This window comes from Bubalus kerabau, chromosome 6 (assembly GCF_029407905.1).
Source record: "Bubalus kerabau isolate K-KA32 ecotype Philippines breed swamp buffalo chromosome 6, PCC_UOA_SB_1v2, whole genome shotgun sequence".
Taxonomy (NCBI): domain Eukaryota; kingdom Metazoa; phylum Chordata; class Mammalia; order Artiodactyla; family Bovidae; genus Bubalus; species Bubalus kerabau.
This window is the reverse complement of record NC_073629.1, coordinates 31,642,992-31,656,757: the sequence shown is the minus strand read 5'-3', so window position 1 is coordinate 31,656,757 and position 13,766 is coordinate 31,642,992. Positions and strand designations below refer to the sequence as shown.

Genomic DNA, 13,766 nt, shown 5'->3' with positions numbered 1-13,766 from the left:
GTTATCAGGAGAGTAAGACTACAGGACTCTCTTTCCAGGTTCCAGAGTTATACTAGCAAATGGAGAACTAAAGAAGTAAACTTGCTTTTAACTTTTTCAGGACTCTAGAAGAGTAAAAACTGGGGACTGATAAAAATAACTGAAAACACAGAGGCATATCCAGGTTGCTAGTTTTATTTTATTTTTAATGAATAGGTCCATTCTGATTTTTCATTTTCAGTCCTTAAGCTTGTTCATCATACGTATCATAAGCAGGCCATACATCTGATAAGTAACATATGGAAAGAATTTCTCACAAATTTCTCCATGAGCCTATATTACTCTAAAGCACTTCCTAAGAATTCCAGATGTTTAAAAGAAATAAACTTCTCTTTCCAAGTGTAATACATTTCAAACTTTCTAAGTCACGGGGATTCCTAAGCTAATGGGTAGGAGCTTACAACAGGACAGTATGAATAAGTGACATATGTGTTCTGATATAGTGAAAGATATGACAAGAAATATTATGCTTGTTAGGATGTTCTCAGTTTCAGGTTAAAAGCCGATGCCTCACTCAGAATGAGGAGAAAGACTATGCTTCTCTTAAAAATTATCTCAACTCCATTTGTGATAAACTGGCACTGTTATAGTACAATAATAAAAACAGCCAACATATATTGACTTCTTACTTTGGGGAAACTAGTAAAGAAATCGAATACCTAAATTTAAGTTCAGGCTTGCCACTTACTGGCTAGGAGACCTTACCCAATTACTTAGCCTTCTTCAACTCCAGTTTCCTTATTTATTAACTGGAAATAGTAAAATACTTGTCCTACCATCTCTCAAGATTGTTGTAAGCATCAGATGAGATAATAAATTACTCTTTTTAACTAAAAAGCATTGTAAAATGTTGTTCTGAGTTACTCATATATACTGCTAAGCAACTTCTGTTAGCCTTCTCCATCACTCCAAAAGAAATGAAGTGTATAGCACTCCATACTTTTCCAATTACGTCACCTAACATACTATGCTTCAATATAACTACTATTCATTTGTCTGTATGTTCTACCAAACTGCAAATCCTTTAAGGGTTAAGTCCATGTTTTCTTGTTTACCACTGTATTCCAAGTGCCTCACACAGGCACTAAAACAAATGAATATACTTTGACAGAGGGAAAATTTTTCCTTGCAGACTTTTGCTATCAAAAGTATTGATAAAGAAGATACTTAGGGGCTTCCCTGGTGGTCCAGTGGTTAAGAATCTGCCTTGCAATTCAAGGGGATGTGGGTTCAATCCCTGGTCAGGGAACTAAGATTCCACATGCTACAGAGCAACTAAACCTGTGCACCACAACTACTGAGCCCTCACACCACAACTAGAGAGTCTGTGCATTGCAACAAAAGATCTGCGTGACGCAACAAAGATCCTGCATGCGTCAACTAGGACCTGACGTAGCCAAATAAGTAAATATTTACAAAAAGAAGATACTTAATAGTGACTTGTGTCCACAGATTCTAAATATTGACTGGAAAGAATGCAAAGAGAAAGTCACAGAAATACCAGAGTAGGATACCATTTGTGATCACTTTATGTTGGGGAAAAAAAAAAAAACACTCTAACTATGCTATCAACTAAGAGGGGCTTCCCTGCTAGCTCAGCTGGTAAAGAATCAACTAAGAGAATTATCACTCACCATCATATTTTGCTAGAACTGCTTGGACATCTGCATAGGCCTGTAATTCTAAAAGTGATTCTAGGAGATTTTCATGGATGTTCAACATGGTAAGAGGAGGAAATTCTTTCATTAACTGTATATTAAAAGGAAAAAAAGATTAAAATTATAGCAAATGAACTCAATACAGAAGTAGAAATTCTTTATTAAAACTTTGGAGACTCAACCTCTAAGAAATTTGTGTATATTAAGTATCTTGTTATAAAACTATCAATTAAAAAAAAAAAAAAAAGATTCTGGGGAATCCCCTAGGGGTCCAGTGTTTGGCGCTTTCTCTGCCAGGGCCTGAGGTTTGATCCCTGGTTGGGGAGCTAAGATGCAACAAGACGCATGGTACCACCAATAAATAAATGTTACAAAATAAAAAGCCACACAGTGATTATGCATTAACTTAACCAGCAACTTAAAACATATTTTCCGTTTTGAAAGAATAAAGATAAAGGTTAAGTCATCAAATTTACTTACATCTCTCATTATTTTTACTGCCTCTCTTATTCTTCCCAATTTTCTTGCACACATTGCCAGTCTTCTTTTAATATACACAAGTACATTGGTATCTCTCCCTATTTAAAAAAAACAACAAATGACCCAAAACTATCACTTTTATATTATGACCAGCTATTTCCTTAATATATTTATCTATCAATTTTATTAGCCTGGAAGGCAAATAATTTTATACAACCTGGAAGGTTCAATTAAAATTAAATTGTGTCAGAATGGAAGAATATTAATAATTGTTGAATTTGGGTAATGAACAATGAATGAAAGTTAATTATATTGCTCTATTTTTATAGATGTTTGAAGTTTTTTATATTAAAAGCTTAAAATATATATATGTGTATATATATACACATATAGGACTATTTTTGACTCTAAGTAATCTGAGTACAGTATATATAAAGTAATATGTGTACACTAGGCAAGTAGATTTTACTATTAAAAGACATACATTAATAGAAGAAATAACATGAATCTATTAAGTTTCTGTATAAACAATCTACTATTTTAATATTATCTATTATTTTAACTGACAAAAGATATTCAAAACAAAATTTATATACTAGTGTAAATTTTTGCTCAAAGGCAAAACTACTTCTAGAAAGGGCTAACAAATATTTCTGAACCTATCCCATAACTAAATTTGAGATTATACAAGGACAAATGACATGAATTTTTTACAGATGTAGTTTCATTAGTTCTAGACTGTAAGATTATATATTCCCACAGTTGTGTGTTATAACAACATGCATTAATGAAACATCCTATATACATCAATATTTAGTTTAGAGAGAAAACATCCAAATTTTAATTTCCACAAACAAAAGATTTAGAACTTAACTCCCAGCAGATAATGCATTATATAAACATATTTCAATTTATTGCCCACTCTTTGCCAAAATCATGAAATTAAACCCTATGGCCACACAATATAGCAGGAAGCAATAACATTACAGATTCTAACATCTTTGGTAAGTGTCTCAATCACAACTGGGAGAGTATGCCTAAGAGTGGAAAGAAAGGATGTCAGCTGCTATGGCCCATATGATCTCAAACATACTGTAGAGAAAAAAACCACCAAAGAAAGAGTCAATACCAAGTGTAAGGCTGGTTTTTGTGCTAAAGGGCCACTCCCTGGCACTATATGGAGATATTTTTACAGCCTGAAGAGCAAACCAAATGATATATATACCTCTACTACTGCTTAGGTAAGGGTGGATAAAAGTAACAGCTGTTTATCATTATTAGAAGGTTCTCTTGAATCTTGAATATTTTTGAATTGTGTTCCTCCAATGACCAGCCCAATTCTTGCATGAAATAAATTACTATTAAGTTTCAGAGCAGCACATCTCTCAAAAACCAGAACAGACCTATTCTCTTCCACAAACATTCTCTAGCTAATACACATTTCTGTCTTGCTGACTTGAACAGATCTGTTGTATTTCATGAAGAGCAGCTAATTTTTAAGTATTAAGTTTTAAAAAATTTATTGTTTTGTGTTTTACACATAAAAGAGGCAACTGCAGGAACTAAAAGACAGGTGAAAATTAGTTCATATTCACTTACTCAGTTGAGCTTCATGCTGAGGACTTTGGTGCTGGCACTGTTGTGACCGCCTATAAATTGTTTCTCCTGCCTTGAGTGCCTGTTTAAATAACCTTTCGGCATCTACAATAGTTGTTGCTTCTTCCTCAGCCAGTAGAACATATGCAGTGGCACAGCTTTAAAGAAAGCAAGCAAGACAATTTTAAGGAAAACGGTAAAGCAAGTAGTTTCTTTCAGTTCAGTTCAGTCGCTCAGTCTTGTCCAACTCTTTGTGACCCATGAACTGCAGCATGCCAGGCCTCCCTGTCTATCACCAACTACCGGAGTCCACCCAAACCCATGTCCATTGAGTCTGTGATGCCATTCAACCATCTCATCCTCTGTCATCCCCTTCTCCTCCTGCCTTCAATCTTTCCCAGCATCAGGGTCTTTTCCAATGAGTCAGCTCTTTGCATCAGGTGGCCAAAGTATTGGAGTTTCAGCTTCAGCATCAGTCCTTCCAATGAACACCCAGGATTGATCTCCTTTAGGATGGACTGGTTGGATCTCCTTGCAGTCCAAGGGACTCTCAAGAGTCTTCTCCAACACCACAGTTCAAAAGCATCAATTCTTCAGCACTCAGCTTTCTTTGTAGTCCAACTCTCACATTCATACATGATCTCTGGAAAAACCATAGCCTTGACTAGACGGACCTTTGTTTGTAGTTTCTTTGGGGCATGTCTATTTACATAACATTTCCCTATCTTTACCTAAACTTTCTGTAATAGGGAAGAAAATTTTCTATTCTAAGTTAATCACTAAAGGGATGTTGCCTATAAACTTAAATTATACATAATAATACAACTCTCAGAACTCTGCCTCCCAGGATATGAGCATTATGCTAAAAGACTTTTATTTAGCTCACAGGAAACATCTTGGCCAGGCCCACCTGGAAGGAAGAAATTAACACACTCCTCCAGGGGTGGATAGGTACCAGGAAATGTTTGACTTCACTCCTTTTCCTTTTAGTATAAAAGATTGACTTCTAACTGAGGCAAGAGAGTTCTTTGTAAGCATAAACGCACAATCTTCTTGATTTTCTGGCTTTCAGAATAAAGCTGTTATTCCTTGCCCCAACAACTCACTGCTCAATTATTGGCCTGTCATGTGGCAAGCACTTGCTATGAGGTCAGACTTGGTAACAAATTTCAGTTATTCATAAACACTTTCTATTTTTTGTTTTTGTTCTATTACTGTTGTTATACCCCTCTTGTGAAGGGGTATTGTGTTTTTCATTTTTATTTATCTTATGATGAGTGACATTGAGCACCTTTTTATGTACTTTTTGGTCTTTTATATATCTTCCTAGAAAAAATGTCTATTCAAATCCTTAGCCCATTTCTAATTGGGTTGTCTTTGTTACTGAGTTGTAAGAGTTCTTTCTATGTTCTGAATACTAGGCCCTTATCAAATATGACTTGCAAATATTTTCTCTCAACCTGTGGGTTGCATTTTCACTTTTTTGACAATATCCTTTGATTGCACAAAAGCTTTTAACTTTGATGAAATCTAATTTATCTAACCATCCCCAAGAAAAAGAAATGCAAAAGGCAAAACAGTTGTCTGAGGAAGCCTTAAAAATTAGCTGAGAAAAGAAGAGAAGTTAAAGACAAAGGAGAAAAGGAAAGATATACCCATTTGAATGCTAAGTTCCAAAGAATAGCAAGAAGAGATAAGAAAGCCTTCCTCAGTGATCAATGCAAAGAAATAGAGAAAAACAATAGAATGGGAAAGACTAGAGATCTCTTCAAGAAAATTAGAGATATCAAGGGAACGTTTCATGCAAAGATTGGCAAAATAAAGGACAGAAATGGTATGGACCTAACAGAAGCAGAAGATATTAAGAAGGGGTGGCAAGAATACACAGAAGAATTATACAAAAAAGATCTTCACGATGGTGTGATAACCACCAGATAACCATGATGGTGTGATCACTCACCTAGAGCCAGACATCCTGGAATGTGAAGTCAAGTGGGCCTTGATGCTTAGGAAGCATCACTGTGAATAAAGCAAGTGGAGGTGATGGAATTCCAGTTGAGCTATTTCAAATCCTAAAAGATAATGCTACGAAAGTGCTGCACTCAATATGTCAGCAAATTTGGAAAACTCAGCAGTGGCCACGAGACTGGAAAATGTCAGTTTTCATTTCAATCCCAAAGAAAGGCAATGCCAAAGAATGTTCAAAAAACACACAATTGCACTCATCTCACACACGAGCAAGTTCAGTTCAGTTCAGTCGCTCAGTCGTGTCCAACTCTTTGCGACCCCATGAACCCCATGAAACACGCTAGCAAAGTACTGCTCAAAATTCTCCAAGTCAGGCTTCAATAGTACGTGAACCGTGAGCTTCCAGATGTTCAAGCTGGATTTAGAAAAGGCAGAGGAACCAGAGATCAAATTGCCACCCGTTGGAAAAAGCAAGAGAGTTCCAAAAAAACATCTACTTCTGCTTTATTGATTATGCCAAAGCCTTTGACTGTGTAGATCACAACAAACTGGAAAATTCTTCAAGAGATGGAAATACCAGACCACCTGACCTGCCTCCTGAGAAGTCTGTATGCAGGCAAGAAGCAACAGTTAGAACTGGACATGGAACAACAGACTGGTTCCAAATCAGGAAAGAAGTATGTCAAGGCTGTATACTGTCACCCTGCTTATTTAACTTATATGCAGAGTACATCATGCAAAATGCCAGGCTAGATGAAGCACAAGCTAGAATCAGATTGCCGGGAGAAATATCAATAACCAGATATGCAGATGACACCATGCTTATGGCAGAAAGTGAAGAGGAACTACAGAGCCTCTTGATGAAAGTGAAAGAGGAGAGTGAAAAAGCTGGCTTAAAACAACATTCAAAAAACTAAGATCATGACATCTGGTCCCATCACTTCATGGCAAATAGATGGGGAAACCATTGTTTCAGTGGTTTCAGTGAAAGACTTTATTTTCTTGGACTCCAAAATCACTGCAGATGGTGACTGCAGCCATGAAATTGAAAAGACGCTTGCTCCTTGGAAGAAAAGCTATGATCAACCTAGATAGCATATTAAAAAGCAGAGACATTACTTTACCAACAAAGGTCCACGTAGTCAAAGTGATGGTTTTTCCAGTAGTCATGGATGGATGTGAGAGTTGGATTATAAAGAAGGCTGAGCACCGAAGAATTGATGCTTTTGAACTGTGGTGTTGGAGAAGACTCTTCAGAGTCCCTTGGACTGCAAGATTCAACCAATCTTAAAGGAAATCAGTCCTGAATATTCACTGGAAGGACTGATGCTGAAGCTGAAACTCCAATACTTTGGCCACCTGATGCAAAAAACTCACTCCTTGGAAAAGACCTTGATGCTGGGAAAGACTGAAGGCAGGAGGAAAAGGGGACGACAGAGGATGAGATGGTTGGATGGCATCAGTGACTCGATGGACATGAATTTGAGCAAGCTCCGGGAGCTGGTGATGGACAGGGAAGCCTGGTGTGCTGCAGTCCATGAGGTCGCAAAGAGTCAGACACGAGTGAGCAACTGAACTGAACTGAATCTTTATTACTCCCTCCCTTCTGCCTCGAGTTTAGTTGACTCTTCATTTTCTAACTCCTTAAGGTATAAAGCTAAGTCCTTGATTTAAGATCTTTTTTCTTTATTAATGTAGGTATTCACAGCTATAAATTTTTCTCTGAGCATGTACTGCTTTTACTGTATTTCATGATTTTTGATATGTTATGTTTTTGTTTTCACTCATCCCAAAGCATTTTTCTAATTTATCTTGTGATTTCTCCTTTGACATTATTTGTCTATAGAGTTTGTTGTTTAATTTCCACACATTCCAATATGGTGAAATTTCTGAATTTTCTTCTGTTACTGACTTCTAGTTGCATTTCACGGTAGTGAGGGTAGATAGTTTATATGATTTCAATCATTTTAAGTTTATTGAGAATTATTTATGTCCTAACTATGATGTATCCTGGAGAATGTTCCATGTACACTTTGGGTATATGGAAATGTTGTTGGGTAGATATCTGTTAGATACAGTTGGTTTACAGCATTGTTTGTTCAAGTCTTCTATTTCTTTGTGTATCTTTTGTCTAGTTATTCTATCCATTATTGAAAATGAGGTGTTGCTATCTTCAACTATTATTGTTGAACTCTATTTCTCCCTCAATTCTGTCAGTTTTTGGTTCATACACTTTGGGGCTGTCTTATTAGATGTATACAAGTTTATAATTGCTGTATCTTCTTGAATAAATTGAACTTTTGTCATTATATAAAGTCAAACTTTGTCTTGTAAAAATTTTTCTCTTAAATTCTATTTTGTCTGGTATTAGTTTAACCACTCCATTTCTCTTTGGCTACTATTTGCATGGAATTTTTTCTACGCTTTCACTTTGTACTTGTGTCTTTGAATCTAAAGAATTTAGATAGCATATAGTTGGACTACTTTTTTTTCCCTATCCATTCCGCTAATCAATGCCTCTTAACTGAAGAACTTAATCTATTTACCTTTAAGTAATTAGTGATAAGGAAGAAATTGTTTCCTCCATTTTCCTATTTGTTTTCTATATATCCTGTCTTTTTTGTTGTTATTGTTCTCATTTCCTGCATTATTGCCTTCTTTTTTCTATATTTTTTCTATATTTTCTAGTATACCATTTTGATTCCCTTACTTCTTTTTATCATATTTTTTATTTCTTAGTGGTTAACAGTTAACAATTATATTTAACAACTTACAAAAACCAAGAATGAATTAATAATAATTTAGTTTCAATAGTTTCAAAACTTTGCTCCTATATCGCTCCTCCCCCCTTATGTTGTTATGGTTACAAATTGCAACTATATAAACTGTACATCCATCAACATAGATTTACAAGGACTGTTTTATACAGCTGTCTTTTAAATCATATAGATAAAAAGAACTTCGAACCAAAAAAAAGTTAATATTGACTTCATTTGCCTATGTAGTTATACTTCTGGTGTTCTTTACTGCTTTGTGTGGACTCAAGACTGTCTAGTATCATTTTATTTCACCCTGAAGGCCTCCTTGTAGCATTTCCTGTAGGAGAAGTTCAGGTCTACTAGCACTGAACTGTTTTTGTTTATCTGGGAATGTCTTCTTTTTTTTATTTTTTTGGAAGGACAGGGTTGCTGAACACAGAATCCTGAGCTAACAGGTTTTTTCTTCCTGAACTTTCACTATATTATTTCACTGCCTTATATGGTTTCTGATGAGAATCAGCTGTTAATCTTTTTTAGGATTACTTATATGTGATGAGTTGCTTCTCTCTTGCTGCTTCCAGGTACCTGCCCTTATCTCTGGCTCTTGAAAGCTTGATTATAATGCACCTCATTGTGGATATCTTTGAGTATGTCTTCTGTGGAGTGCACTGAGCTTCTCTGATGTATAGATCCAGACCTTTCATCAAACTTGGGATCTTTTCAGCCAGTATTTCTTCAAATAGTCTTTTTTGCCTCTTTCTCTCTATCTTTTTGGGACTCCATTATGCCTAGGTATGTTTAACAGTGTCCCACAGGTTTCTTAGGCTCTGTTCTCTTTGCTTCATTCTTTTATTTTTGACCAAAATCAAGTTTGCTGATTCCTTCTTCTGCCTGTTTAGATCTGCTGCTGAACCCCAATAGGAAATTTTAAATTTCAGTTAAACTTTTCAACTCTAGAATTTCTATTTAGCTTTTATTATTTCTACCTCTTTATTGATATTCTCTAATCCGAGACAGACTCTCATGGTTTCCTTTAATTCTTTGTATATGGCTTCCTTTACCTCCTTGAGCATATTTTAAATAGTTGATTTTAAGTTTTTGTCCAGGAAGTCCAAAGTCTGGGCTTCCTCAAGGGCAGTTTCTATTTATTTCCTTGTCTCTGTGAAAGGCATATTTTGCTGTTTTGTATGTCTTATTATTTTTTTGTTGTTGAAAACTGGAAATTTAAAATATTATAATCTAGCAACTCTAGAAATCAGATTTCCTCTCCTTCTCAGGGATTGTTGTTGCTGTTTATAGTTGTTTGTTTAATAACTTCTGAACTGATTTTGTAGTTTATTTTCTCTATCATGAGTGACTAGTGAAGTCTCTGCTCTTTTAGCATAATGGTTAGTTAGTGACTTGATAGAAATTGCTCTAAACCCCTGAAATCAAAAACAAAACAAAAAACAAGTCTTAGCAGATGGGTTCTGTGTGTGTGTGGGGGCATACCTTCAACATCAGTCAGGCAGTTTACAACTCTACCTTAGCTTTCACTTTCTGTTTGTGCAGGACCTGAAAGTTAGACAGACATGAGAGCTTAGGGACTGAAGTCTTTTCTGAGCAAGTGCCCAAACCTGGACATGTGTGTAGCTGCTGAGATTCCAAGGAATATGTGGAAGCTTTTAAAAACCTTTATTTCCCAGTTTCTCATTCCTCAGCCTTTCCTCCCAAGCTTTCTAATTTGTCTATTGTTTGCCTGTTGTTACCCCTTGCTCCTGGCAGCAGGCCCTAATACATTTGCTGTTAAATATTTTTAACAAATGCCAGCCCACCCACCCCACTAACTGCACCCCCTCCCCCAGTATAGCTGTGTCAGTACTAGGAGAGTTTCAAATTAACCAAAGTAAAAAAGGCAAGCCCTTAGAGCTGGTCCTTCATGGGTTCATCAGACCAGTCAGACCATTTTAGACCACAGTTCTTTGAGAATATGATCCAGTCTGCTTCCTTTGATAGACAGAATTATACCCAGAAGGGTGACTGTTGCCTTCAAGGCTACCACTGAGCTAGGGGGTGGAGGATGGGGTTAGTGTAAGTAAAATACCAAAAAAAAAAAAAAATAAAGCTCTCTTAAAGAAATTCAGTTATTTCTTAAAATTGATTAAGCATTCTCCAGGTTGCAATAAACTTTTGATTAGTTTTCAGAGTCTCAATAAACTTGATTCACTGCTTGTTGAGTTCCCTACACTGACATTTTGTTCTACCTTGGGTAAGTCTTCTTAATAAGGATCAATATATCTGTGGTAGGGGAGAAAGGAGGAGTATGGGGACAATGATAAATTCACATTATTCAGGAGGCATTCCTTGATTAATCCCAACCAGGCCCATTTTTCACTCTTGGCATTTATTTAATATTAGATCAATATTTATTGATCTGTCTTATTTAAATATTAAGTTCACTTATACTTTTTAAAATATAAAGTTGATAAAAGGAACTTTAAAAAGAATGCTACTAACATTAAAAATAATAAGGTTAGAGCCATGTTTTTCTTATTTTGAATTCCCTTCTCAATCCTCCAATCCTACTAGCAACTATAGGTCTCAGGACTGAATGAATGCTTTCAGTGAATGACATAAATGAAAAACAAAATTAAAATGGGTGGCATAAGTATTTTAGTACTCTATCAAGTGTCATCATCAATTAGATCAGTATTCTTCCTTTTGAAAAATATGTCTACCTAATTTCTATTCAAAAGCACAGAAGATAAGTTTACAATTTCAGAAGCAAAAAACAAACGTCAATGAACACTGCAAATCTGTCCCTAGTATGCAAAAAGGGGACTATTATTGACTCCAAATGTCTTAGGGATAGAAAAAAGGAAACAAAATCATTTGCCTGGGTTTCCTTCAAAACAAACTTATTTTCCATATATTATATTTCAAACTTACTCATTGTTTAATTCTAAAGCTTGATAGGCTGCTTTGATTCGAGCTGGAGGATTCCTTTCTCTCCATGCCTTCTGCATAACTGTAGGAAAAACATTTCAAAAGGTAGATGAGATGGCAAACATAAATTATCTTATGCAAAACATACAAAGAATGATTTAGAAGAATAAACAAAGATTTAAATAACATGTTCTTAAACATAAACAACAAACTGGGATGATAGCTCACATTAGCCTTATGAAAAGTTTACACTAAATTTGGAAGCTTCACATAAAATAGAATAATATTATTTCTCTGATTTATATGAATAATAACATAGGTGGTACTCAGTCAAGTTAACTATATCATTATTATACATGAACATTTATATATCTAAATGTGTATTAAAATTGATATCAGATTATAATTAATGAAATATTCTTGTTCTTTTATCCTTTTGGAAAGGTTCTATGAGACTGCTAAAAATACACAAAAACCTTAAAAACCAAAGTTTTTATCTAATCAAAGATTCAGTCTGTAAAGAATGCCTGAATTTGTATTTTATATTAAAAGGGGGAAAAAAGGAATTAATTTAGGATACAGTACATTTAAGGAAAATATGAGTCTCTACTAAGAGTCAAGAAAAGCCTGAATTAGTATCTCTCTGGAATAACAATATTAGTTTTGTTATCATTTACTATACCAAATTTAAAACTTCACATTAAGCAAAGTTTCTTTAAAATTAAACAAACAAATAAACAAAGAAGATCCATGAAACTATCTGGCCTATTTCAAGTTTGATAAGAAAAATAGAGAATCTATGAATGTTGCTTTTGGACGGAAACCTACAACTGTCCAGAAAGAATAATGTGGAAAACATTTGAGTTTTCCTTTGGAAACAAAATATTAGTCTTGGCTTAGAAATGGAGATAATATATTCTACTTGTGTAACAAAAATACATTTCTCATATCAAACATGTCACTAGCTAGCTGACAGCTAATGCTTCCTGAACTTGGCAAACTGATGCAAGTCAGCACCCATATGCTAACAACCAGGTAAAGAACAGCATTTTGCTTAAACATTAAAATATTACCTAAAAATCAAATATAATACTTAACTTGCCATTTTTAATGATGAGGCTCTCTTCCATAAGTTACATAATATTTTCAGGTCTAATTTTGACATTGAATTTTATTAACAATTTAAATGGTTACCTGGTACTCTAGCATATTAAGTATACATAGTAATTTATTTAACCAGTTCTCTTTTGATGGATAATTAATTTTTTGCTAATATAAAAATACTATGATAACCGTCTTTTAACATCTATCTTTGTATATACCTGTCCAAATATTTCATTTTTAGAAGTGGAATGGTTAAAAACTTATGCATCTTTTAAAGGACTTTGGATATATATTCCCAAATTCCTCTCAATGAGATTGTATTAATTCACATTTTTTCAGGCAGTGCAGGAGAGTGACTATATCCCCACTTCCTTAATAACCCTGAGTAGGAAAATCCCATGGATGGAGGAGCCTGGTAGGCTGCAGTCCATGGGGTCACTAGAGTCGGACACGACTGAGCGACTTCACTTTCACTTTTCACTTTCATGCACTGGAGAAGGAAATGGCAACCCACTCCAGTGTTCTTGCCTGGAGAATCCCAGGGACGGGGGAGCCTGGTGGGATGCCATCTGTGGGGTCGCACAGAGTCGGACACGACTGAAGCGACTTAGCAGCAGCAGCAGCAGCAGTGTCAATCTTTGCTAATTTAATACATGGAAACTATCTCACTTTCATTTGTATTTCTTCAATTTCTAGTAAAGTCATCTAATCTACCATTAAGCATTTATTTTTTGTTATTCATATATTTTCAAATGCTCTATCCAGCCCCATTATTCCTCACAACCAATGTAATTCTAAGCTAAAGAGGAAACAGGAAATAAAGAAGAGGAAGGAAAATATTTATTTCCCTCTAAAACAAGGTTTAGAAATCATTTAGTATTCAATGGTTGATTTAGTATTTAACTGTTGATTTATTATAGTCTTCAAAAGTTCTCTTTAAGAATTCGTGATATGCTTAAGAAATAACACAAGCAGTTAACAATTTAATCAAATTTATCTATTTTTCAAGTTAAATAATATTCTAATATGCTAAGAAGCAGAAGGGACTAACTACCATTCAATCTAAGACTAGAGGTCAGAAATATAAATGCCTTGAGACCTTGCAGAATTAAAAGCACATGCACTGCCTAAAAGAGAGAATCACAGTTAAGGTCTAACTGATAACTGCCAAGTGGAAACGTGGGTCCATATTTCCCAACTTAAAATTGTAAAGCTGGAGTTTAATGTTAAATAGCCT

General features: G+C 35.1%; 1 protein-coding gene across 14 annotated transcripts in view; it reads right to left on the bottom strand.

Moving 5' to 3' along the window:
• Positions 1-13,766, bottom strand: part of ST7L (suppression of tumorigenicity 7 like) — a 143,742-nt gene that overhangs the window by 105,610 nt on the left and 24,366 nt on the right. For all 14 annotated transcript variants that reach the window (XR_008715677.1, XM_055584729.1, XM_055584730.1 and 11 more), the window contains 4 exons: positions 11,429-11,507; positions 3,777-3,931; positions 2,178-2,275; positions 1,674-1,788 (listed from right to left, as the gene is read on the bottom strand). Coding sequence is in view for 13 of the 14 variants with exons in the window: in XM_055584729.1 (XP_055440704.1) it covers positions 1,674-1,788; positions 2,178-2,275; positions 3,777-3,931; positions 11,429-11,507 (447 nt within the window). In the remaining variant the exon portion in view is untranslated. The remainder of the gene's footprint in view (positions 1-1,673; positions 1,789-2,177; positions 2,276-3,776; positions 3,932-11,428; positions 11,508-13,766) is intronic.